The sequence below is a fragment of the Prinia subflava genome, chromosome 27, assembly GCF_021018805.1.
Source record: "Prinia subflava isolate CZ2003 ecotype Zambia chromosome 27, Cam_Psub_1.2, whole genome shotgun sequence".
Taxonomy (NCBI): Eukaryota; Metazoa; Chordata; class Aves; order Passeriformes; family Cisticolidae; genus Prinia; species Prinia subflava.
In genome coordinates, this window is record NC_086273.1 from 3,185,484 (window position 1) to 3,211,766 (window position 26,283).

A 26,283-nucleotide genomic window follows, 5' to 3' on the forward strand; every position below is an offset into this window, starting at 1 on the left:
CTTCTGTCCATGGGTACAGACACATCCCAGAGCCCCTGACACACACAGACCCTTCTGTCCATGCAGACAGACACATCCCAGAGCCCCTGGCACACACAGACCCTTCTGTCCATGCATACAGACACATCCCAGAGCCCCTGGCACACACAGACCCTTCTGGCCATGCATACAAACACATCCCAGAGCCCCTGGCACACACAGACCCTTCTGGCCATGCATACAGACACATCCCAGAGCCCCTGGCACACACAGACCCTTCTGGCCACGCAGACAGACACATCCCAGAGCCCCTGGCACACACAGACCCTTCTGTCCATGGACACAGACACATCCCAGAGCCCCTGGCACACACAGACCCTTCTGTCCATGCATACACAGACATCCCAGAGCCCCTGGCACACACACACCCTTCTGTCCATGCACACAGACACATCCCAGAGCCCCTGGCACACACAGACCCTTCTGGCCATGCATACAGACACATCCCAGAGCCCCTGGCACACACACACCCTTCTGGCCATGCAGACAGACACATCCCAGAGCCCCTGGCACACACAGACCCTTCTGTCCATGCATACAGACACATCCCAGGGCCCCTGGCACACACAGACCCTTCTGTCCCTGGAGGACGCAGCGCGGCGGGTGGGGCCGGTTGGTGGCAGCGAGTCCCGCACAGCAGGCCAGACCCGGCTCCAGCCCTGCCAGGCCCTGCCAAGGCTCAGTGCCGCCTCCTCTGCAATGGGAAAGCCCTTCAGCCTTGTCCCTGCCCACAGGGGCACTGCTGGCCTGGCAGCTCAGCCTGTTTTCCCCACAGGCTGCAGGAGATTAGAACACAACCCTTGCAAACACTGAGTGCAAGCCACAGCTCTGGGTGCTCCCCATGACTCTCAGCCCTGGCACCACTGCCTGCCCCAAGCTTCAGGGGATGCAGGGGGAGCCCGGCTGGGCTCTGCCCTGGGGCCATCCTGCAGGCAGAGCTGCAAACAGGGAGCATTTCTTTGCCACAAACAGCCAAGCCAGGGGTGCAGGGCAGCTGCTCCAGCCCGCACTGCACTGCTGTGTGCTGTGCCCTGGGGCTGGGGCTCCCTGCAGAGGGGACTGCACTGGTGTGCCAGAGGAGACAAAGAAGCTTCAGCTTCACCTGAGTGAGGTGGGTGGGTGGGCTGGGAAGAGTGGGGAGACTCAAGGGGACTCACAGAGCTCATCCTGCTGGAACGATGAGGAAAGGGAGTGGGAACTGAGCAGTGAGGAGAGCTGAGGGCTGGACAGCAGCTCTGAATGACACTAAAATGCCACCGAACCTCCAAGACATTGCTGCTCTTCAGCCAGTGACAGGATGAGTCCCTATACCTGGGGTTTGGTCTTCCTTGTGGTGAAGGTCATCAAGGAAGGCAACAGTGTGATGGAGACTGTGATGGGCTGGGAATTCACTGGGGGAAAGGAGGGAGCAGTTGTGAGAGTCAGTAGCTGGTGGGAGAGAGAAATGTTCAGAGAATGGCTGAGCTAAAGCTTTGGCAAGCTGATAAATGTCATCTGGGGGCATCCCAGATTGATTGCATTTACGAAGTTATTGAACAAGTTTATTTTTGGAGGGTGTGATGTTTTCCCTCAGAGATGTACACTCTGCAAACTTGAGCTGCATTGCCAAAATGCTCAAGCAAGTCTCTGCTGCAGGTCACACCATTTCTTCCTTGGCTGATTCTGGCCCGGGGCTGAGTTGCAGCAGAGCCCTGGCAGAGCCCAGAGCAGCCTCAGCATCCGCAGAGCCCGGCTGCAAGGAGACAAACCAGAACCCGTCCGTCAGCTGAAGGCTCCTGTCCCCCTTGTCCCAGTGCCCGCAGTGCCCAGGCCATGCTGGCCGTGCCCAGAGCGGTGCCCAGAGCTGCCCATCATTGCTGCCCTTGGCAGCAGAGCAGGAGGGCAGGACATGTGCCCAGCCTGCAGCCAGCCGTGGCACATCCACCTCCTCAGCAGCTGCCCACAGCAGGATGCTCCTGTGCTGGCTGCCATCTCCCAAAAGCTCTGATCCCACCCAGGCCAAGAAGACGGGACCCACCTGACGCCATCCGCCGCTGGAAGAAAAGCTGCTCCCAAACGATGTCCTCAGCCTTCTCCAAGGGCACGGCCCATCCACGGCACAGCTGGTCCCAAGCACTTCCCCATCCAGACTGGACACCACCTAGAATGCTTCCTTTAGAAAACCAAACAACAAATTAACAAAAATATACTACAGACAAAAAGGGAAAATGAGGGAAAAGGCACAGTGGATACTGGGGGCTGTTGGCAGGGCCAGGACCCCACTCCCATTTCATACCCACCCCAGCCCATGGCCCCAGCCCTGACAAAAAACAGCTTGGCAGCCCACTGGAGAATCAAATGCATCCACCCCAGCAAAGGGAAACCTTTGTTTCCCAGCCAGGCTGTGCCATTCCCAAATCTGGGAGCATCTCCCTGTGTGTGCACTCATCTGCAAATTCGCTGTGGAGCCTGGCTTTGAAGAAGGTGCCAGAATCGAAGTCCATCAGCTTCAGCTTTGTGGTGGCCTGGTCAGAGAAGAGGTTGTCATCCTTGATGTCGTCCTGGCTGTCTCCAGCAGCAGCAGCCCCACCTGGTACAGCTTCTCCAGGGGCTCCTTCTCCTTCCCTGGGATGAGACCAGGCTGTCAGTGTTCTGCCCAGGGCCCCAGCTGGCAGTGACCCAGGACAAGCCAAACCAGCTGGAATGGCAGCCAGCAGTGCTGGGCAGAGCAGCTCAGCTCCAGCACAGGGGCTGTGTGTTCCCATCTGATGAGCCCTGTGCAGTGACACAGGCAGGACAAAAACGTCTGGGTTTCTTTGCTTCTGATTGCCAAGGCATGTGTGGAGCTGGAACTTACCAGAGCCCTGCATCAGTGTGCCTGTGGCTCTCTCCCTTCTTCTATGGCAGATGAATATCCTGCATCCAAGGATGACAGAACAGGTCTTCTACTGAAGGCCTGTCCACATCATGAATGGATAAACACTGCCTGATGAGATCTTGACACTCTGCAGGGAGAAACCAGAAACCCCCGGTCAGTTGGAGAAGGCTCCTGTCCGCTTTGCCCCACTGTTCCCATTCCCAGGCCATGCTGCATTTGCTCAGAGCTGGGCCTAAACTTCCCAGGAATTCCCTGTTTTGGAGGAGAGCAGGACAGCAGGACATGTGCCACCTCCTGAGCAGCTGCCAGAGCAGGATGCTCACGAGCCCGCTGCTGTCTCCCAGCACTGGTATTCCCCCCATGCCCAGAGATGAGGATTCACCTTGAGAGAGCCGTGGTGGCAGCGAGAGCTGATGGTCCCAGCTGATCCTGTGACCCCTCCTGAAAGGGAGCTCCCCGCAGACCATCTGGTGCAGCAGGATGCCCAGGGACCAGACGGTAGCTGGCTGTCCATAGTACCAGCCATAGTTGTTCCATTCCGGGGGGCTGTATGATGGTGTTCCTATGGAATACAGATGGAATTCATCAGGGGGATGCTGCTGCTCCCAGAGCCTGGCCCCAGCATCCCTGGGCATGGAGGGGCTGCCCCAGAGGCACGTGGTGTGACCTGCTGCCCTCTGGCCAGCACCTGGGACTTGTGTGCAAACTTGGGGCTGGAAAAGAAGCCACTGGTGTTGGAAGAGGGCAGGGGAAGCCCTGGCAAGAACCAACCATGACAAGGAAAACCCCACTCAGTGCTGGGTAAAACCATGTCTTCCTCCCTGCCTGCATTGCCCCAAAAACATTTTGAACCCAAAGCAAACAGGGCTAGCACAGCAGTCCCAGCCCTTTCTCACCTGCACACCAAACTGGCTGGTGCACAGGTTCTGGCTCCCCCACTCTCTGCTGCCCACAGCCACGGGTGTTTCTGTCAGGGTGGCTGACCCAGCCCCAGCCCCAGTCCTGGGCAGAGTTGCTGGCAAAGGCTGCCAGCAGGGCTGGAAGCTGCTAGAACCCACACCCACACCTGCTCAAAGGCAACTGGGTGGAAGACTTAGTGCCATGACTGTCAGGGAAAGGGAGAATCCCCAGTGCCACACCCAGGCTGTGCTGTGACATGTTGGGCCAGGAGATGTCTAGAACAAGGACAACACCCCGGCAAGGGCTCACCTGCAAAGTGTGTGTAGACTGTGTCCTGCAGGTAGGTGCCACAGCCAAAATCAATCAGTTTGGCCTGCCCGGTGGCCAGGTCAACCAGGATGTTCTCTGGTTTGATGTCGCGGTGCAGGACCCCGCAGCTGGTGCAGTGCCGCACGGCCTCCAGCACCTGGTGGAACAGCTCCCGCGCCACCTCCTCACTCAGGAACCCCCGTGCCCGAATGAAGTGCTGGAGGTCCTGACACCGCTCCGGGCGCTCCATGATGATGACGATGTCATTGGGGAGCTCCATCCACTCCAGCAGCTGGACGACACCAGGGAAGCCAGTGGAGACCTTGTGCAGCAGCACGATCTCCAGGGGTGCGCTGGTGCCATTGGGCTGTGGGAGGAGCACGATGCCGTCAGTGGGGCTGAGGCCATGCCAGGGGTCGGGGACCCCTCAGCCAGCCCGGGATGCTCTGCGCCCTTCGCTGGCCTCACACCCGCTCTTCCTCCAGGCATCCTGGCAGCTTCCACCCTCCTGGGCCTCAGCTCATCCCCAACCGGCATGGCCCAGCTTCTCCCGCTGGCCCTGCTCACTCACCAGTTTGCCCCAGTGCTGGATGCGGTTCCGTGGCACCTTTTTGATGGCCACCTGCAAGGCAAGGGGAGCAGCAGGCTGAGCTCACTGCCTGCCCTGCCCAGCCCCATCCTCCTTCTCCTCCGCCCTCCTCCTCCTCTTGCGCCCCTTCCTCGTCCACTGGCCACCGGCCCCGCCACTCACCGGGGCACGGTCTGAGATCCGTGTGGCCGCCCAGACGCTGCCGAAGCCGCCGCGGCCCAGCAGTGACCCCAGGCAGTACTGCTCCTGGAGGGGCTGCTGCGCCTTCCCTGCCGGCGAGACGCGGCTGTCAGCGCTCGGCCCGGGGCCAGGAACGGCCCCTGAGGGTGCCTCGAGCGGCCTGGGCTGGGCATCCCCAGGGGTTCGCTCCTGGCAATGGGACAGCGGCGGCTCAGGGCCGGCAGCCGCGCTGCCGAGCAGAGGAGCTCGGGCCGGGGAAGCCGCAGCGGAGGCGGCGGGAGTGACCGCAGTGCCTTTGTCCCCTGCGGGCCCTGGGAGGAGCAGGGGTAGGGGCCAGAGCCAGGGCTGGGACTGGGGCCAGGGTCGGGGCCGGGGCCGGGTCCAGGGCAGGGGCTGGGGCCGGGGCCGGGGCCGGGGCCGGGGCCGGAGCAGGGGCCGGGGCCGGGGCCGGAGCAGGGGCCGGTGCTGGGGCCGGGGCTGGGGCTGGGGCCGGGTCCAGGGCAGGGGCCGGGGCCGGGGCCGGGGCCGGAGCAGGGGCCGGGGTCGGGGCCAGGCTGGGCACAGGCGCAGCCAAAGGCCGGTGATGCCACCCCAGCCCCAGGCACTGATGCCCGCCAAGCAGCGCCCCAGCCATGATGGCCAGAGCTGGGCGAAGGCGAGACCACGGTGAGATGCCCGGGGGCAGGGACGGGGCAGCCCCGCCTGGGGCTGAGGGCGGGTCGGGGGCATGGCCCAGCCTGGAAGGGAAGAGAGAGACTGGGAAAGGAGGGGACACTGAGAAAGGGAGACTGGAAGAGGTTTCAGGACTGTGGGAGAGGGAGAGGGGAAGCACGGGTTGGTCCGCAAAGCCGCTTTTTTCTTTGCTGCTGCTGCTGCTGCTGCTGTTGCCGCTGCTGCTGCTGCAACTGAAGCCCCAGGGCCGTTTGCTTCCGTGTCAGTTTTTTCTGTTGCCCCCTTGGCCTCGCGCTGAGCCCAGCGCTCCCCAGGGCAACCCCTGAGCCTGTCCAAACACGGGAACTTGGCCGTGTTCAGCCAAGACCCAGAGTCTTGACTCCTGCACAGTGACAGAGGAATCCCCTTGGCTGCTGCTGTGCATTGGCCCTGCTGAGGGTCAGACACTGTCACAGCACATTCCCTGAATGCAGAATTTGTACCTGACCCAAGCACTGCACTTGTGTCTCCAGCATTGCTTTCCAAGAAAAACAGGGCAAGGCAAACTGGATGTACATCATGGTATTTTACAGTGTCTAAAACTTGACTAGTCATGGATCTTAGAGGTGAGATCCATTTGGAATTAATGAGATGGAGAAGTAGTTGAAGATGGAAAAGGGGAGCACAAAAATAAACAGAGAAAAACATCTTGGATTGTTTCTTTCCACTTTCATTTCATTTCCTAAAAGCTGTTTCAGCTTTCCCAGAATCTTCTCCACAGTCCTGTCTGCTCTTTCATGTAACCTTTCCTGGAGAATGAGTTGCAGCTTCTGTCACAAGATATCCCACCAATGCCGCTTCTCTTGACTTCCCACACCATTTGTGCTGCAGTAGTCTTGCAGCAAAGCAGGAGAAAGGTTTTGAGAACTTGACAACTTTTTCTTTCCTTTCCCCTTGTGGGCTGGGGAATTGTGCCATTGGTAAGGTTTTCATTGATCCTGTTCTACCCCAAGAAAACAGGAAAGGCTACCAGGGGTCCCTACTGGGAGTCTGTTATTGTCCACCCAAGCAGGGAGAAGAGGTGGACAACTTCTTCTCTGAGCAGATGGAGAATGTTTCAGGATCACCGGCCCTTGTTCTTGTAGGTGACTTTAACCTAGCAGACATCTGCTGGGAACTTAATACAGCAGAAAAGAGGCAGTCCAGGAAGGTTTTGGAGTGGGTGGAGTACAACTTTTTGTGACAGCTGATGAGTGAGGCCACCAGGGGAGGGACTATGTTCAACCTGTTGTTTGCAGATAGAGAAGGGCTGGTGGGAGATGTGGTGGTTGGAGGCTGCTTGAGGCACAGGGATCATGGAATTACAGAATTCTCAATATTTGGTGAAATCAGGAGGAACATCAAAAAGATTTTTACTTTGGACTTCTGGAGAGCAGACTTTGGCCTATTTAGGAGATTTCTTCACAGAGGTCTTTGGGAAGCAGCCCTTAAAAACAGAGGAGTCCAGGAAAAGTGGGTGTGCTTCAAAGCAGAGATCTTGAGGGCAGAGGAACAGACTGTCCCTGTGTGCTGAAAGATGAGCTGACAAGGCAAATGTCCAGCCTGGATGGGCAAGGGGATTTTGAAGGAAGTAAGGAATAAAAAGAGGATGTATCATTTTAGGAAGGAGGGTCAGGTCTCTCAGGAAGCATTTAAGGGGGTTGCAAGGGCACGTAGCAAAAGAAATCAGAGAGGCCAAAGCTCAGTTTGAAGTCATTTTGGCAACTTTTGTAAAGGATAATAAAAATGTTTTTACAAATATATTAACAGCAAAAAGGAAGGGTAAGACCAACCTTTGTTCTCTACTGGATGTGGGAGGGAACTTAGGAACTGCAGATGAGGAGAAGGCAGAAGTGCTTAGCGCCTTCTTTGCCTCAGTCTTTAGTGGGAAGACGGCTTGTCCTCAGGACAGCTGCCCTGCTGGGCTGGTAGATGGTGTCAGGGAGCAGAATGGTGCCCCTGTTATCCAGGAGGAGGCAGTCAGAGAACTGCTGAGCCCCTTGGATGTTCATAATCCATGGGCCCAGATGGGATCCAGCCCAGGGTGATGAGGGAGCTGGCAGATGAGCTTGTGAAGCTGCTCTCCATCATTGACCAACAGTCCTGGCTCACTGGTGAGGTTCCAGAGGACTGGAGGTTGGCCAATGTGTTGTGTGACCCCTACATGAGAAGGGTAGGAAGGAGGATCCTGGCAATTATAGGCCAGTTTGATATTGGAAACATATCTAAAATTCAGAATTTCAGAAGAATTTAATGTGCTTAAGCAGGTGGAGGAGAAGCAGAAACATACTGCTTATTTAGCAGTTTTGTAAAATCAGAAAAACACCTTGTAACAGAACACATAAGAATTTAGTTGCTAGGTAAAGGCCATTAAGATAAGATGTATATTGTGTATATTGTGAAAATTGAGTGAAGCAAGACATAGGTATTGTGAAAACCCCATAAGGCAGAACCTGTGGCTTAAGAAACCAGTAAGAACCAGGCTCCTGGTTTTGGCCAGGCCAAACTGATCTGGGAGTTAGCAAAACCTTCACTGCACCTGCCCCGAGGCAGAGGTCAAACAGTGAAGAACTGAGGAAGACCTCTTACTTCATCAGAAGACCCCTGCCTGTGACCACCAGGAGCCATGGCACCAGAGAAGACCAATCATAATATGAAGTGTAAGGAGGCGGAGAGTGGGCAGTGAATGGGCGGGCAGGGAGGGATGGTTTTGTGGGATCTAAGTGTATTTAAACCTTAAACCTGTCTCAACCAGCTATGCAGGTATGGTGGGAAATTCCCCGTGTGTCCCAGCTGGAAATAAAACACACTTGCTGTACAGTTTGAATTGTAAAGTCCTCATTCCACAACTCAAGTCAGCCTGACCTCAGTACGGTACTGGAGCAGTTTATACTGGGTGTCATCACGCAGCATTTACAGGATGGCTGTTAGAAAAACAGAGGAAGACAAGCCTCATGCTATCATGGCCAGCAAGTCTCAGCTTTATTCGAATCTATTTGCACTTATATAGTATTGTTAATTAGCTTATGCATATTGCAAAATTACAGCTCATGATTGGTTTACAGCATCTTGACGCATATTCTTTGTTCAGAAGGCCTTGCAGTTTACAATATGGTTACAATTTTCTCTATACTTGCATAAATTTATGCTTATGTCCCTGCTTTTTCCTCACGTCTACCCTGCTGCTTCTTCACGTCTAGCACGTACACACAGTTAAATCTTAACTAGTTCAACAGTATCATGGCCTTTGCTACGCAGCCACGCATCAGAAAGACTCTCCACACTTCCCCCGTTTTCTTTAAATTGAACAAGGAGTTGCTGATTAAACATTTTTTGAACAATTTGGTGCATCAAATTTTGTAAGCAGATACAGATACAAGGCAAAGAAATAATTAACAAGAAAATCACTATGCCTACTGTGATAACTATTTTCAGCATTGAGGTCAGCCAAGGACCTAATCCCAAAGAAGCAAGCCATCCGTCTAGGCCCCATTCCTGTTGCAATTTTAATTGTCCTGTCAATTTCCGTAGATTTGAGATTTGAGCATGAATGGATTGAGAATGATCAGATAAATTCATACAGCACATTCCTTCAAATTCCTCACAGCCGTGACCTTGTGCTAAAAGTAAAAAATCAATCGCAGCCCGATTTTGAACAGTCGCGTGCCTGACTGAATCCACATCTACTAACAAGTTGCTTAAAGCAAGTGAAGTGGCATTGGTTTGTTTTGCCAGCCAGCACCCTAAATTATTGAGAGTAGTCAAGCTCTGAGCTGATGCTACTCCTGGGGCAAAAATAGATGCAACAATTATTTTATCCGGAGACCAAAATTCTATGTTTGATTTACACTTTGATGTAAACTGATGGGCCATTCTTTTTGTTCGCTTTTGAGCATGTGCTCGACTTAAGATCATAGATGTGTTCGGGGTAAGCAACGATAATCGTCCTAATGTACATGGACCACCTTTCATCCTAGAAGGAATACCTGCCCAGGCTCTGTCACCACAAATAAAAAACATTCCAGATGGTAACTGACGTGGTGCTAAGGTAGATACAGAAACTTTAGGAGAAGTATAGTTGCACCAAAATGTAGAGTTTCGATAAACTGCTAGGGAAGAGTTAACTACTGTGGCATGATCATTCCCGAAACGTAAAGTTTTACTGGTAAAATTAAAAACAACACATCCATCAGCCTGAAGTGATCCTAACAACTCGATCTCTTGTGGCTCTAAAGGCGCTGAAGGTAGATAAGGCACCCACATATCCCAAGTATCCACTGCTGACCGAGAATTGTTCCTTTTACAAGGAGGGACAAAGGAAGGACAAGGCCAGTCATCAACAGGTAATCCTACCAAACATGTAAAAAAGGGGTTTCCCGGAGATGAAAGAGAAAGACATATTGTATTCTGATTGGTTAGGTTAGCCATAGGTGACCCAAATGTTTGTTTTTGGCTGTGGGGGGATCCACCAAGCATTTGTTACACAAGAATAAAAGATCAATAGGTGTAAAACCTTCATGTTTGCTTCTTACCCTTCTTGCTCTTGCTTTCGCATCTAAGTTGTTTAAATCTCCTATTGAGACGTTCCCAGTCTTGTGGTGTAATGGCCCACAAGCGAGGAATATAGCAGTCTATATCACACCTTTTTTGAATTATATGCGTGCTGGTTACAGCTGCTACTCTCTTCACTAAATGTTGCAACTGCCAGCGAGCAAAAGCAAGATGCTGTTGTTCTACTCTCTCAAATAATGTTAGTGCTTGATGATAAGGTAACCGAGTTTCACTCTCAAGTGCTTGGCGACGGTTTTCTCTCCTCCAAGCTCCTTTACATGCAGTACACCATGGATCACCCCGCAGTTCTTTGTGATATACCCACTTTTGTTGTTTATATCCTCCACAGCAAATTAAAACCCAAGCACCATGCTTTTGATCCAAACAACAATAACAACAGGGAAATCTACTGTCTCCTAATTGATAATTTGCTAAACAAGCTATCAAATATGCAAAATTGTCCACTGTATATATATAACAGATAGAAGGTTCAATCACTGTCTGTAGAAACTTCCGATAAGGGTGAACCAGACCATCCAGGCATAACCGAGGATCCTTGATGTCCTCTGTTTTGGGGTTTTAATGCTGGCTTCGTCCACCAAGCTGGGATCCACTCAGGTCCTGTTCATTGAGATGGAACTTGACTGCCTTCCGAGGTCGCGTAGAAAGATCTATAGTCAATAATATTAGTTCTCGTGTGGAGCCAAAAGCCCCTTGATTTCTTGCTTCATGTCGCATAGGAGAAATATGTTTAGCCAATTGAGGAAGAGGTATCAATTGTGCCAGTCTCTGTCCCTTTTTTATTTGTAGGGGAGGGAATTGAGTATAAGCCATAATCATGATTTCTCCACAATAATCCGCATCAATGACACCAGGTAAAACAAATAATCCTAACATGGCCGTAGAAGAGCGTCCCAGCAAAAGTCCACCTACTGGTTGTCCATTAATTAGAATAGGTTCTATAAGTCCAGTGGGGATCTTGTGAGGGTGCGTGGTCATTATGGTGACGTTTACTGAAGCTGCCACGTCCATGCCGAGGCTCCCGCTGGTGGCTGGTCGTAATTGCTGGTTGGGATTGCAGCTGCTACTTGTGTCCGGAGCGAGGACCAGTGCTAGCCGTTGCCGCTTGGAGAGGAGCAAGAGCTGCCATCACCTGTGTCTGTGAAACTTTTGCCTGCTCTTGTAATCCTATCCCTAATTGCTTTATGGCATCCACTAAAAATGCCTGAGTCCCTGATGGCACAGTTGCTGCTTTTTCTAACAAATCAGCTATTGTCCAGTCCCCTGCCATAGTGTTTATCATAGACCTAGTGTGTGAATTGCTATTTTGAAGGACACATTGTTTTAACAACGCTCCTTTCATGTAATCCTGAACACCCGCTCTATCTATAGCTTCTGCAACCTTGTCTACAAAAGAACCCAAAGTTTCCTCACGACCCTGCTTTATTCCCATATATATGGGTACTCCCTCCGGAGCTTTAACCCTTGCAATAGCCCTTCTAGCTACTGTCATAGCTTCCCGACACTTGTGTGGTCCCAGAAGTGCTTGAGCCTCCATAGTTTGATAATTTCCCAGTCCTAACAACTCATTCAGTGTTATACCTTGTAACGGATCACCTTGTCCCCTTTGTACAGCCACCGAGGCTTGTGCCTCTGCCTGCCAATGTGCATTAAACAACAGATGCTGATGTTGCGTGAAAATGAGTCTAGCTAACCCTTTTATGTCTGCTGGCAACAAAACATGAGCATTGAAAAGGTATTCCAGCATCTGTTTTACAGGCTCGCTAGTAACCCCATATTGCCCTACCGTAGAGCGCAACTGCGCTAATATTTTCCAATCTAAAACTGTAACTGCTGCCTGAAAACCTCCTGCTGGATTTGGTGAAAAAGTAACTGGAAAAGCTAAACAACTAGAGGCAGCTTCCATCATGTCGTTATCACCCTTCTCAGCTCCCTGCCGAGCCAGAGCCACCCATACCTCGCAGCGTTCCCTAGCCGTGGCCCCCGCAAGGTCAGATTCTGCCCCTGGGATAGGCTTCTGGCTGTTTGGGAATGCAGCCAGCTGAGGTGACACGGAGGTAGTATTCCCCGGGCTGCGTGGAGGCTCCCCTCTGTTGTCAGCTCCCCGGTCAGATTCTTCTATTGCTAAAGGAGGTGCTGCGGCAGGTATGTGTATGGTGTTAAATACGGGAGGGTTTGGAATACTAGAGCCCCAGTCTGGATTGTAATCCTTATTCTTTTCCTGAGCTGTCACTGTCTCCCTTGCTGCCTTCTTTTCTGCCTGATATAACAACAACTCATTATGTACTACTCTCCATAGCTTACTCATTTTCTTTGCTGTCTTATCATCGCCTAAAGTTAACTCCCATAATTTATCCCCAAACCTCCTCCATTCTACTAGCTCATGAACAGTGTGAGGGTTAATAAAAAATCCTTGAGAGAAGCCATATTTTAAAAGCTCAGGCATCTCTTTATCTAAATCTAGTTCTTTTATTTGGCACTTTTTCAAAAGCGCTGTAAATAAATCATATGCCGCTTGCCAGTCCATACTCATGTCAGAGCTGTTGCAGCCTCTCCAGGTCTCGGCAGCACGTATCGGCCAAGCCCACCTCTGTGGTCGCTCAGGGCATGGAGCACTCTCACGTTTCGTTGCTCTTCAGCCGTCCCTCTGCTTGCAGGACCCGAACCCTACTCTGTTATCTGTTCGTGGTATCGCCGTGCTATCACGTCGTGAGGTCACCATTTGTTAGAAAACAGAGGAAGACAAGCCTCATGCTATCATGGTCAGCAAGTCTCAGCTTTATTTGGATCTATTTTGACTTATATAGTATTGGTAATTAGCTCATGCATATTGCAAAATTACAGCTCATGATTGGTTTACAACATCTTGACGCATATTCTTTGTTCAGAAGGCCTTGCAGTTTACAATATGGTTACAATTTTCTCTATGCTTGCATAAATTTATGCTTATGTCCCTGCTTCTTCCTCACGTCTTCCCTGCTGCTTCTTCCCATCTAGCACGTACACACAGTTAAATCTTAACTAGTTCAACAGTATCATGGCCTTTGCTACGCAGCCACGGATCAGAAAGACTCTACACATTGGACAATAGGTCAGGAAACTAAGGAAATGTTTAAGGATGTTGTTAGGTCATGCAGAAAGAAAATTAAAGAGATGAAAGATCATAGAGGACTTAATCTGGAAGTTTCTGTAAGGGATAAAAAAGTATTTTTAAAAAACATTAATGGCAAAAGGAAATCTAAGGACAACATCCATTCTATATTGTAGGGGATATGGTTGCCAGCTATGAGGAAAAGACTGAGCTGCAAAATAACTTGTTTGTCTCCATTTTCTAGAATGAGAAAGTTGTCCTAAGGACAAGAGTTCTCCTGAGCTGGTAGATGGGCACAGGGAGCAGAAGAGCTGTCCTGGAATCCAGGAGGAAGCAGCTGGAGACCTGCTGAGACACTCAGACACTCACAGGTCTCTCTGAGACCAGATGGGATCCATGCTAGGGGCATGAGGGAGCTGCTGGATGAGCTCCCCAAGCTGCTCTCCATCATTTCTCCTCAGTCCTGGCTCAGCAGGGAGGGCCCAGAGGACTGGAGGTGCCAATGGGAGCCCATCCCCAAGAAGGGCTGGAAGGAGGATGTGGGGAACTGCAGGCCTGTCAGCCTGCCCTGGGTTCCCAGCAAGGGGATGGAACAGATCCCCTTGAGAGCCATCCCAGGGCACCCCCAGGATGGCCCAGGGATCAGAGGCAGCCAGCGTGGATTGCAAGATCTGCACTGAGGATCTGCAGGAGGGGATTGAGTCCAGCATCAGCAAATTTGCAGGTGACACCAAGCTGGGGGTGAGTGTGGATGTGCTGGAGGGTAGGAGGGCTGTGCACAGGGCCCTGCACAGGCTGGATCCAGGGCCCAAATCCAACAGGGGGAGGCTGAACAAGACCAAGGGCCGGGTCCTGCACTTTGGCCACAACAAGCCCTGCAGTGCTCCAGGCTGGGGACAGAGTGGCTGGACAGTGGGCAGGCAGAAAGGGACGTGGGGCAGTGCTGGACAGCAGGCTGGACATGAGGCAGCAGTGTGGGCAGGTGGGCAAGAAGGCCAATGGCTCCTGGCCTGGATCAGGAATGGTGTGGGCAGCAGGAGCAGGGCAGGGATTCTTCCCCTGTGCTGGGCACTGGTGAGGCTGCACCTCGAGTGCTGTGTCCAGTTCTGGGCCCCCAATTTAGGAAGGACATGGAGGGGCTGGAGTGTGTCCAGAGAAGGGCAACAAGGCTGGTGAGGGGTGTGGAACACAAGTGCTGTGAGGAGTGTCTGAGGGAGCTGGGGTTGTTTATCCTGGATGAGAGGAGGTTCAGTCTCGGGGTTGATGTTCCCCGAGATTCTCCTCGGGGCGGCCATTCCCCGAGGTGGTGAAATCTTCCCCCAGGGTTGCTGTTCCCTGGGTATTTTCCTGGGGTTGCTGTTCCCCAAGATAATAAGGTTTTCTGTCTCCTCTTTGCCCTGAGCGTTTCACACCGAAGGCAGAGACGACACTGTGAGTCCAGCAGCTCAAGTTATCAAGGTTGTTTATTTCATATTATCTAACAGTTCTTGTTCGGCTTTGCAAGGCGTCCCCAGCAAAGCAAGACACGCCGTTGGACTGGCGCTGGGCTGCCCTGAACTGGGGTGGATCAGAGAGCCCCGTACCTTATGTACCGTATCCCCGACCCAACCACAGTCCAAGACGTATTTATTGTTTACAGAACATTACCAATACTAACTTGCTACGCTAACATGTCAGTTCTATTCTAAACCAATCTCTAAAGTCCAAATCAGCAAAAGATGGGGGATGAGAACAAGAACAAGGAAACTAGGGGCCACTCCCCAATTCCTCCATCTTGTCCTCTCAGCCCCGTATACTATGAATCCTAATCTCTATATGTATACTCTATAACAAACTACTATCTACTTCAAAATTCTTAGGATCTGTGATTCTTCCTTCATGTGAGCATTCACTTCCATGGATAGAAGCCAGAATCAGAGTCCTTCTGGGCTCTGTGGGAGGCTGGCTGACCCCCTTGTACAGATCCCAGACCCCCCTGTACAGCCCCCTTACTCTCCAGGGCTGTCAGAGGGATCTTCTGGACTCCAACAGTTCAGGGCAGACAAGGTGGTGTCAGGGCAGAGGTTGGACTTGGTGATCTCCAAGATCTTTCCCAACCTTGCTGATTCTGTGATTCTCTGAAACCACCCTTGCAGCAGTTGCAGGATGAGCCCTGGGCCTCCTGTTGAGACGGTGCAGCAGCCCAGGTCCCTCAGCTTCTCCTCACAGCCCCAGAGCCCATCCTGTCAGTCCTGCAGAGCCTCTGCAGCCCCTCCTCATTGCCCAGAGCAGGGAGCCCCACAGGCAGACACAGCAGGGCAGATGTGCCCCCCTGGCCTGTGGTGCCTCTGGCAAGGGAGCAGCAGGAGGCACTGCAGGAGCCTGCAGACAATTCCTGAAGCACTTGGAGGATGATCCTGCTCCCCATTGGACATTTCAATGATGCCTACTCGGGAACTGAAAGTGGGAGTGGGGCCAGAGAGGAAACGGCAAACAGGGATGGGCTGTTTGCAGAGGAGGGGCAAAAAGGGATGCCTAAGAAGAAGAAATCGATTTAGAAAGAGGAAAGAGAGCAGAAGTGAAGCAAAGGAGATTCTCGGGGACGTTTAGGGATGGCTGCCAGGTGTTCCTGGCTGTAAGCAACAACATCTGTAGTAGGATAGGAAACTCACAGCTTGTGGGAACAAACTTTCTGGCTGACTTCAGAGGCCACCACAAACCTGAGTGGTTTCCATCCTGTCCCCCAGCCCTTCCTGGCCCCAGGGGCTGATGGCATTTGTGCTCACTCAGGTTCATCTCCCCACACCAACACCATGGGGGTGCTCACGCCTGCTCTGGGCAGTGCAAACAGGGGCTCCTGAGGCAGTGCTGCCGTGTCTGTGCCTGCAAGGATGCAGCACCTGTGTGAGTTGGGGGAGAGGCCAGGGCTGCAGAGAGGGGATGTTGTTGGCAGGTGCATGAGGCTGCTCTGGGACACTGCCCTGGGGTGTCCAGCGCAGTGGGGATGGATCAGCCCCTGCTCTGCTGCTCCTTCCCGTCTCCCCCAGGGACCTTGCAGAGCCCCAGCCATGCTGTTTGCCCCCAGCCTGCCCACGGCCAGCCTGGGGCTGCTGACGGGGCTTTTCTGTGCTGAGCATTGGCCTGGCCGTGTTGTGGAGAGAGCCTGGGCAAGGAGCCTGCAGCCCCCAGGCCCTGGCCTGAGGCGTCAGCGCTGCCCCAGCAGTGCCCATGGCCTGTCCCTGCTGCAGCCCCGGCACTGCCACCCCCAGCCCTGTGCCCGGCCCCGAGAGCACTCAGGCCCTACAGCAACAGCAGGGCCAGGAGGGCAGCGGGGCAGGGCCACGGCAGCAGCACTGGCAACACCAAGTGCTGCTGCTGCTGGGCACAGCTGCTGTGCCAGCACTGATCTGCCCCAGCTCTGCACACAGACATTGCTGCTGCCGCTGCAGAGAAGGGAACAAAAGGGGGATCTCTGGTGAAAACTTTAATGGGAGATCCCTTATTCATTTTAAATCACAAATACCACAGCTATACATTGACACAATCTGGGGCCATAGCAAATATGGAGAGAAACAAAATGAAAAAGGGCAAAAACAATGACGTTTCTTTGTGGATAATAATTAAAAAGTAAAACAAAACAAAAAAGTGTCAGATACTATTTAAGCCTTCTGTCAGGCTATAAGAATTCTCCACAAATCTAATTCCCACAAAAAAGAATCTCCAAAATGAAACTTTCAAGATCTATCAAAGATGCGTTTTATTACAAGTTACTTTAGAAAACTGGCCAGGAGTTTAATGTTTCAGAACTCGTCCAGTGATCAGTGTCCACACTGCAGCCTTGAGCTCCTGGTTCCTCAGGCTGTAGATGAGGGGGTTCAGGGCTGGAGGCACCACCGAGTACAGAACTGACAGGGACAGATCCAGGGATGGAGAGGAGATGGAGGGGGGCTTCAGGTAGGCAAAGGCTGCAGTGCTGAGGAACAGGGAGACCACAGCCAGGTGAGGGAGGCAGGTGGAAAAGGCTTTGTGCCGTCCCTGCTCAGAGGGGATCCTCAGCACAGCCCTCAAGATCTGCACATAGGAGAAAACAATGAACACAAAACATCCAAATGATAAACAGGCACTAATCACAAGAAGCCCAAGTTTCCTAAGGTAGGATTTGGAGCAGGAGAGCTTGAGGATCTGTGGGATTTCACAGAAGAACTGGCCCAGGACATTGCCATGGCACAGGGGCAGGGAAAATGTATTGGCTGTGAGCAGCAGAGCAGTGAGAAAGGCACTGGCCCAGGCAGCTGCTGCCATGTGGGCACAAGCTCTGCTGCCCAGGAGGGTCCCGTAGTGCAGGGGTTTGCAGATGGACACGTAGCGGTCATAGCACATCACAGTCAGGAGATAATACTCTGCTGACATGAAAAATACAAACAGAAATAGCTGTGCAGCACATCCTTCATAGGAGATGTTCGTGGTGTCCCAGAGGGAATTGTGCATGGCTTTGGGCACAGTGGTGAGGATGGAGCCCAGGTCGCTGAGGGCCAGGTTGAGCAGGAAGAAGAACATGGGGCTGTGCAGGAGGTGGCCGCAGGCTACGGCGCTGATGATGAGGCCGTTGGCCAGGAGGGCAGCCAGGGAGATGGCCAGGAAGAGGCAGAAGTGCAGGAGCTGCAGCTGCCGCGTGTGTGCCAATGGCAGCAGGAGGAAGTGGCTGATGGAGCTGCTGTTGGACATTTCTTCATTCTGGGCATCATGGACTGTTGGAAGAAGACATTGACAAGCTGGGATAATTTTATTTGAGTCAGTCCTATGTATTGTATTTGGAATCCCCTAAAAATCACTTTGTTTCCTGGGAACGAATTTTGCTAAACTTTTTTAATTCAGGTATCTGCTGCTGCTTAGTTACTGCTGTATCTTAAGTATTGCTCTCAGCCTGAAAACTGGGGAGGCCAGATGGAAAGCAGAGCTCCCTATGCTCCCGTGCAGTCTGACGTGCTGGTCCCCAGAGGTGCCCTTTGCTCATTACACCTCCTTCTATTTCAGTGTGATAGCACTTAAAAGTTTCCTGAAAAATAAAGTGGACTATCTGAAAGTTGCAATTTCAAAATAAATTTCTCTAAATTCTTCTCTCCTTTGTTTTCTCTGTTCCTTTACAGATAGGGATATCAAGGATTATTCTGGCTCTCTCATGCCTGGAGTTGTGCCTATTGAGAGCTGTTTCTCTCTATCCAAGCCTTGTCCCTGCCACTGCTCCCAGAGCCCAGCCCAGCCCTGAGGGCTCAGCTCTGCCCTGCACACCCCTCCCAGCACAGGGCACTGCCCAGGGGCATCTCCCTGGCACCAGGGCCTTAAGGGCAGCTCAGACAAACAGAGATGCTGCAAGCCAAGGTGCTGCTGCTGCTGTCTGTAGCTAGAGGAGGGTGAGGAGGCACTTTCTGCGGGAGATCTGAGGCACATCTGCTGATCCCCAGGGTGACCGTGCAGGAGTGTCAGTGACACAGACAACCCTGACAGCCCCTTTCCCTTTCCTTCATGACAAAGCTGAGAGCAGCCCTGGCCATGCAGCACCATCTCCACAGCAGCAGGAATCTGCCCTGATGGGGGTGGCTCCTTCCACCTCCAACTTCTCCCCACAGTCCATGGGAGCTCCCAGGCAGGCTGAGAGCTGCCCCTGGCAGGTGGCAGATGCCCTGGGCTGGCCAAGAGCCCTCAGGGCTGCAGCACCTGCTCTGCACCACAGCCCTGGGCAGCCCTGGCTGCAGCCCCAGCTTCAGCCCCTGCAGCCGTCCCTGGCAGCAGGAGCCGTCCTGCCCTGTCCCTCTGACGGTGCCCAGGGCAGCCCCGCTCTGGAGCACATCCTCCCCCAAAGCAGCAAGGGCAGCAGAACCATCCTTACAGTCACCTCAGTGCTGTCCTGGCTCAGCCTGAGGAGATCCCTGCAGCCACAGACTTACCCTGTCACAAGTGGGGAACATTTCTCCACGAAGAAGCTCAGAATTTCCAAAAGTTGTGAAGATTTCTCCATGAATGATCTCAGAATTGTCCTTCATGTTGCTTTGAGCCTCTGTCTGCTTCACTGCTCTCAGGTACCTGCAGGCAGCACCCTCAGCCCTGCTGGGCTGGGAGACAAGCTGTTCCTCAGGAGAAATGTCTTTTTAAAGCTCCTCTTGGTTTCCAGGAGCTGCCTCTGTTCCAGGAGCCCAGCCCAGCTCAGCAGCACAGTAACAGCAAAAGGACTTTAATGAGTCTCTTGAGATTTGGTGTTGTTTATATGAGACTCAGTCCCCCAGAGAGTGTCCAACAAACTTCTCAAGAACTCAAAGTCAGATTAAAAACTCCAAAGTTTCTTAAGGTTGTAATGGGTCCCACTGAGAAAGTGTTGCTGGATCAGTTAAATCAAAAAACTGGTGGCACTGATGACAGGTGGGCCAGGCTGCTGAGCAGGGACAAGGAGGCAATGAGGCCCCAGGCCTGCAAGGGTCACTTGTCCCCTCCTGATGGCTCAGGCCCAGGCCCAGCAGCCATGGCCCAAGGGCTGCAGGAGTTGGCTGTGTCAGGGCCTTTCAGCTGCTGCCCATGCCTGTGCCCTGTGCAGCCCAGGCTGTGCTACGGTGTCCATGCCCTGCGCCTCTGTCCCTGCAGGCTGTCGTCATCCCCCGGCTGCCCCACCTGGCTGGCCCCTTCCTTTGCTGACAGCTCTGCGTCCTGCCTGCCTCTGCCTGGGCACACAGAGCCTTGGGCTGCTCCAGACTCCTGCTGGGGGATGTGTTGCACCACAGCCCTGCCCTGGGAGGGAAAATCCTTTCTCCTTGTGTCCAGTCTGGGCCTCCCCAGCTAAACTTGGCATTAATTCATTTTTCTCTGGATGTTTTTCACTAGGTGAAAAGGATCTACCTTCTCTGAAACCACTCTTTAAACACTCCCATGGCTCTCCTTCACTGTCCTCAGTCTCCATCCCATGGAGCACAGAACTCCGTTGTCCCTATAAAGTGGTGATGTGCCTGAGGCCTCTAAACCCCGTCTTGGGATATCTGTGGGCCCTCTCCAAGGTGTTTGCAATTGTGAACATACTTCTCATAGTCCATGAAAATGGCCATAGGACAGGGCTAGCCAGGCCTCTCTCTCCTGGTTTCTTTGTGTGGGAGCAATCTTTTCAATATGGAATTTGGGAGGCCAAATTCAAATTTTGGCCATGGTGCCTGGACAAGAAGGTTGGTTCTTTTCCACAGGAGGGAAAGAACAGAGCCCCAGAGTTTCTGGAGCAGATGAGAGGTGAGCACCAGAGGCCAAGGCCAGCCAGAGCTTGCAGGGATTTTTTTTTCTGGGATATACCCTTGATTATAGGAAATTTTGTAGGAATAGTACCAATTTTGGCAATGGGCATCTAAAAAGATGGGTGGTTGTTTTCCATAGCAAATAAAGCACAGAGCCCCAGGGCTCCACGAGCTGAAGAGGGGTAGCCCTTGACACTCCAAGATCAGCCAGACCTGTGAGGTGGCCCCTGGGAGGCCAAGCCAGCCAGACCTGTTCCATGTTCCCTCGGTTCCATGTGGAATTTCAAGGTGGAATCCCAATTTCAGCCATTTCTGCATAGATAAGAGTGACGGTTCTTTTCCATAGGAAGAAAAGCTCAGAGCCCAAGTGTTTCAAAGGCAGAAGAGGAGAGAGCTGGCTCCTGGGAGGCCAAGCCGGCCAGACCTGTTTGTCCTGGCAACCTTTGGGAAAGGAGGAGTCCCTCGATATATGGAATTTGGGAGGAGGAATCTCAATTTTGACCACAGACACTTTGAAAAGGATGGTTCCTTCCCTTTTGGAAGGAAAGCATCAAGTCCCAGTGTTTGGAAAGCAGGTGAGAGGGACCCCCAGGAGGCCAAGGGCAGCCAGACCTGTCTGTGCTGGCAGATTTTGTCTGGGAACTATCCTTGGATATAGGGAATAATTCTTAGATAAGAGAAATTCTGGAGACAGATTCCCAATTCCGGCCATGGGCACCAGGTCCAGATGGATGATGTTTTCCCATAAGAAAGAAACTACATGGTCCCAGTGTCTGATAGAGAGAGGAGATGTGGGCCCCTGGGTATCCAAGGCAGTGAGATCTGTCTGTCCTGACAGATTTCATCTGGGAACAATCTTTGCACATCAGGAAATTTGGAGGAGGAATCCCAGTTTTGGCCATAGGCCCTGGAGGAGAAGGACAGTTCTGTCCCATAGGAAGGAAAGCCCAGAGCCCCAGTGCTCCAGGGGCAGAGGAGGAGCAGCCCTCAACATGCCAAGGTCACCCCAACCTGTCAGGTGGTCCCCAGGAGGCCCAGCCAGCCAGAGCTGTTCCATGTTCCCTTGGTTTTGTGGGACCCCACAGTGTCACAATGCTCTCCTTGGTTCCATGAGGCCCTGCAGTGTCACAATGTTCCCTTTTGCTTCTGTAGTGTCACAATGGCCCCTCGGCTACACACACCCTCGCTGTGTCACAGTGGCTACTCCGTGACACCACGGGCTCCACAAGGTCACCACGGACTCTTGGTTCCTTGGGAACCCCGAGTTTCACAATGGTCGCCGATTCCATGGGGCACCACAATGCACAGCCAGTATGGTAACCCAGCTCTGATTGGCCAAGCTGTCAATCAATCACACTGCACGGGCAGTGTTATCCCAGCTCTCATTGGCTCAGCTGTCAATCAATCACACTCTCGCAGCTGCTGCCTACCCTTACTCTGATTGGACAAGCAACTGGAAGTCCCCCCCAAGGGGCGGGCCCATGGAGGCCCAGGGGGTTAAAAGCCGGAGCACGAGGCCAGCCCATGCTCTGATTGCTGCCTTCTCCTGGGGCTCCTCTGTGAGCGACGCTGGAACCCAAGCAGCTGGTACCTGCGTGTGTGTCTTTCTACAGATCTGCTGTCTTTGTGTTGTTCTCCATTTCTTCCTCTTCTAATCCTACTTGCCTGGGACATTTTTGGGTTAACCCTTATCATCTTTTAAAGGTTTTGAAGTCACATGGGCTAAGTTACTGAAGTTAATGCTATGATAAGAGTTTCATGTTGAACTGGATGTTGTATTAAACCCTTTGCCAAAGTTCCTTGATTGTCTGTGTTTTGCCAGTAAAATTTTGTGTCCCTCTGACCTCCTAGCTCAGTTGGTTACAGCGTGGTGCTCATCACAGAGGTTGCGGGTTCAATCCCTGTGTGGGCCATTCACTTTAGAGCTGGACTTGATGATCCTTGTGGGTCCCTTCCTACCAAGAATATTCTTTGCATCTATCACTGTTGAGAATACCTAGCTGGTGTTCATCCTTTGTAGCAAACACAAGCTAAGAAACCTTTGGTTCCCCCCAGCATTTAGGTTTTCTGGGGTGTTACAGCCCTGCAGGCTCACAGTGGCCTCTTGTTTTCATGAGGCCCCACAGAGTCACCCTGGCCCCTTGGTTCCATGGGCCCCAGCAGTGCCGTGATGATCCCTTGGTTCCACAACTTCCCACAGCGTCACACTGGCCCTTGGTTCCATGAGGATCTGGAGTGTCCCACAGGTTGATGCCATTTGTCCTTGCTGCCCCTGCCATCCCCCTGCCCCACAAACAGCCCCGAGCCACCCGCCAGGGACAGGCCCTGCTGTCCCAGCCTGGGCTCAGGGCTTGGCCTTTCTGCTCCCTGCAGCCAGCCCAGGCCTTGCTCAGCATTGCAGTTCCCTGCTCACAGCCTTGGGCTCCCTGCAATCCTGCCCTCAAGGATCTGCTCTCAGCAGTGCCTGCGCAGCTTTGGGCACTCCCTGCCCTCAGTGGGGCCCAGGGATGCTCCAAGGGACTTGGAGTTTTTCTTCTGACTCCTTCAGCAGCTTCTGCAACCTTCTCTCAGTGCTGGGGAGTCCTGGACTCAGCCCCAAATCCACCCTGGGGCTGATGAAAATACAGAAAGCCCTGAGAAGCCTCTTGTCCTCCTCCATTGGTCTTTGAGTCTTAAGGGTGTATGCAGTTGATTGGAGTTAGTTTGGAGTTCTCTAAAGGAGAATGATTTCAAAGTGCATCTCATGACTTTTCTTTTAATCAAGGGAATGTTTTTCTACTTTTAAGTTCAGTTCATTTTGCCCACCTGGGACTGACATCCCTGTGCCCTCCATCAGAACCTTGTCCCCTGAGCTCTGCAGCTCCATGTCCCAGCCCCTTGCACCATGTCCCTCTCCTGCTCTCCTCAGGGCTTTGCCTGCACACAGGCCCAGGAGAAGTTTTCTTCTTGCTGAGGAAAGAATGGAAAAGCCTGAGCAGGTTTCCTGAACAACAAACCCCACTCAGGAACCACATGCTCAGTCCAAGCTGCCTGGAATGATGTCACCTTTCTACAAGGGACAGGGTGAGCAGAAATGATCTCTGTGAGCAGAATTCTCTGAGTCTTTCAGCTGAATTCTCTGTCCTTTCCCTGGATCTCTGTTGCAGATGGAAGCTGCTGGTGCCATTGCAGCCTTTAACCTTTCTTTTAAAAGCAGACAGATGCTCCCAGGTGTGTTCAGCAGGATTTGCTCCATGTTTATACAAAGCTTTTGTGTTCCTCATGGAACCAATGGTCCATTGTAACACTGCTGGTTCAGGAAGACCATGCTGACACTACAGAACCTCATGGAACCACCCATCCATTGTGACACAGCAGGACCTCATGGAATCAAGGCAACACTGTGGAACCACATGGAACCAGGGGGCCTTTGTGACACTGTGGGGGCACCATAGAAACAAATATTCCTTGTGGCACAGCTTGTAACCAATTGTCCATTGTGATACTGCAGATCTATCACCGCGGGGCCTGACCAGAGAGATAAGACTCGAGACACAGTTCTGGGTTCATCGGGCAGAGCAGGGCAGGAAGACCACGTTTATTTACAAAAACCCGGTTTTATACATTTCCTATGAGGCCCATGGATTGGAGGATGGAATTCCCACCTCTTCACCACATTGGTCAAGCCAACTGTCAATCACCTTTCTCCTCCCACCTAGAAATATGTAAACAATGAAAGACAGTTAGCAAAACATGGCCAGTGTTTACATTCACGAGCGTGAGAGACTGCATGTCTCTCCTTCAACATGAACGCTCGGCAAACCAGGAAAAAACCTCATGGCAACACAGATCCAAGAGACCGTGGTGACACTGTGGCAGTTCATGGAACCAAGGGGCTGTTGGGGCACACCAAGGCCCTGTGGAACCAAGGAGAGCCTTGTGGCAGTGCAGAACCAAGGAGGCCATTGTGACAGTGTGGACCCTGATGGATCCCAGGCCCCATTGTCACACAGCAGGGCCTCCTGGAACCAAGGGGCCCTTGTGAAACTGGGCAAGGGGCATAATGGAATCAAGGATGCCACTGATACTGAAATCTGCTGGAAAGAAACGTTCTCACACAGTTTTGAGTATTTGAATGCAGGTATTCTTTATTACATAAAGCATGGTGGTCACTCGGATGATCCTTCATCCATCCGAGTGCACTGAGCATCGAATGAGCAGAGTTTTTATCAGACACACTGATTACATATTCATGAGCTATCCCCACTGACTTTGACTTTATCTGACATAGTTGCACCCCTTATCACAAGTCCTTATGTGGTTCTCTGGGGTCTGTCTCCAACACCTGGTGTCCTTTTCAGGGGGCTGGTCCTCGACCCCTACTTTTGAGTAAGGGCAATATTGTTGTTTTGCATAACTTCTGCTTTGTCAGACTTGCAGAGCTGAGCTGGCATCCTGCTTGTGTTTTGTGTGAGTTACATCCTTTATCTGTTTCTCCAAGATTGTGCTGTTCTGTTCTACTGTCCTCATCAAGTTCCCCCTTTTCTTGAGGCTCAGTTCCTTATGGGCACAGGTCTCCCAGTATCTATATTTGATTTTATAGCATAGGGCACTATAACACTGAATCTTGATGCAAGATGAAACCATATAACAATTATTGTGGTGACCATTATAAACAGATCTTTTAACCGAGTCCAGCTGGGTAACCATGAAGGAAGTTTGGTCCAGATTTCTTCAATTCCCCAGGAGGTGTCATCTTGAGCTGTGCATTGAAACAATTTTTAGACTACAATACTCTGTCCCAGAGTCAGTTCTTGAGCTTCCTGGATCAGGAGAAGAGCAGCTGTACTGCCCTCAGACAGCCCAGCCAGCCCTGGCTGACACTGTCTGGTTCTGTGAAAAGTTGGCCACAGCCCTGCTCCTGTCCCCGGGAGCTGTGACAGCACTGCCAGAGCTGGGTTTTGTCTCTCCCAGGGAAACAGATCAAACGGGTCCATGGGGTCTGGGGGCCCAAAGCAGGGCCTGCAGGAGGGCTCGCTGGGGCTGGGAAAAGGCAGCCCATGAATCTCCAGTCCAGGCTATGAAGTCCTGCTGAGCTGCCTCCAGGAGCTCACAGAGGCTTTACCAGCAGCCCATAATTGCTGATCCACAGCCGACACCTTTCCCCAACCCCGAGAAATGCCTGTGACTCTCACACTGCTCCACTGTGGCTGTGGGAGTTGGCAAAATGCTTCTTTTCCTTCCTGTCCCAGCCTCCTTTGTCCCTGGAGGATTTCGGATCCCAGGTAGGGTTCTGTGGTCTGGACTATTTGTACTCTATACCCACTTAGTCACAGAAAATTCCACAGTGCCACAGTCTGATCCCAGCATTGCTGCTGAGTTTCAGTGGCTCAGGATGTCATCTCCATACCAGAACAGGGCTCCAAGAGGGTTCTGATGTTTCCATTCCTCCAGTTCTTTTGCCACTTGGTTTTCATATATGGGGGGAGTATTTTTAAACCTCTTGGGTAGAACTGCCCAAGTCAGTTGGGCTCTTTTCCCTGTGTTTGGATTTTCCCATTCAGAAGTAATTACTTCTTGGCTTTTAGTACTCAAAGGGATACAGAAAAAGCCACCTTTCAAATCTGATACTGTGAACTATTTTAATTTTTCACTCCAGCTTGTTCGCAAGGTACAAGGATATTTTATTGATTGGGTCTATATTTTCTACTGTCTCCTTTATGGTTCTGAGCTCCCCTACCAGCCACTAATCCTCTCCATTTGCCTTCTAACTGGCAAAATAGGGGTATTACATTTGGATTCACATTCCTTCAATAAGCCTTATTTTATTAAT

The 26,283-nt window shown here is 52.2% G+C and overlaps 2 protein-coding genes across 2 annotated transcripts; both read right to left on the bottom strand.

The window, feature by feature from the left end:
- Nucleotides 1-2,337: 2,337 nt before the first annotated feature.
- Nucleotides 2,338-11,147, bottom strand: LOC134562341 (serine/threonine-protein kinase pim-1-like). The gene is made up of 8 exons (XM_063419718.1): nt 11,049-11,147; nt 5,383-5,630; nt 4,857-5,196; nt 4,677-4,727; nt 4,106-4,472; nt 3,279-3,458; nt 2,876-3,023; nt 2,338-2,643 (listed from the first exon to the last, which is right to left on the bottom strand). The coding sequence occupies exons 1-7, from the start codon at nt 11,145-11,147 to the stop codon at nt 2,917-2,919; spliced, it is 1,392 nt and encodes a 463-aa protein (XP_063275788.1). The 3' UTR covers nt 2,338-2,643; nt 2,876-2,916.
- Nucleotides 11,148-16,891: 5,744 nt separating this feature from the next.
- LOC134562431 (olfactory receptor 14J1-like) lies at nt 16,892-19,290 on the bottom strand. Its single transcript, XM_063419827.1, has 2 exons — nt 19,152-19,290; nt 16,892-17,954 (listed from the first exon to the last, which is right to left on the bottom strand). Exon 2 carries the CDS (start codon nt 17,929-17,931, stop codon nt 16,999-17,001), a length of 933 nt encoding a protein of 310 aa, XP_063275897.1. The 5' UTR covers nt 17,932-17,954; nt 19,152-19,290; the 3' UTR covers nt 16,892-16,998.
- Between the last annotated feature and the right edge of the window lie 6,993 nt (nt 19,291-26,283).

What these genes read in the sequence shown, in the direction of transcription:
- LOC134562431 (XM_063419827.1), bottom strand. Translation starts at nt 17,931, where the DNA reads ATGTCCAACAGCAGCTCCATCAGCCACTTCCTCCTGCTGCCATTGGCA.
- LOC134562341 (XM_063419718.1), bottom strand. Translation starts at nt 11,147, where the DNA reads ATGGACGTGGCAGCTTCAGTAAACGTCACCATAATGACCACGCACCCT. An exon ending in GGATCTCAGACCGTGCCCCG is followed by an intron (nt 4,728 to 4,856) that starts GTGAGTGGCGGG and finishes CTTGCCTTGCAG; the next exon opens with GTGGCCATCAAAAAGGTGCC. An exon ending in TCCAGCACTGGGGCAAACTG is followed by an intron (nt 4,473 to 4,676) that starts GTGAGTGAGCAG and finishes CTCCTCCCACAG; the next exon opens with CCCAATGGCACCAGCGCACC.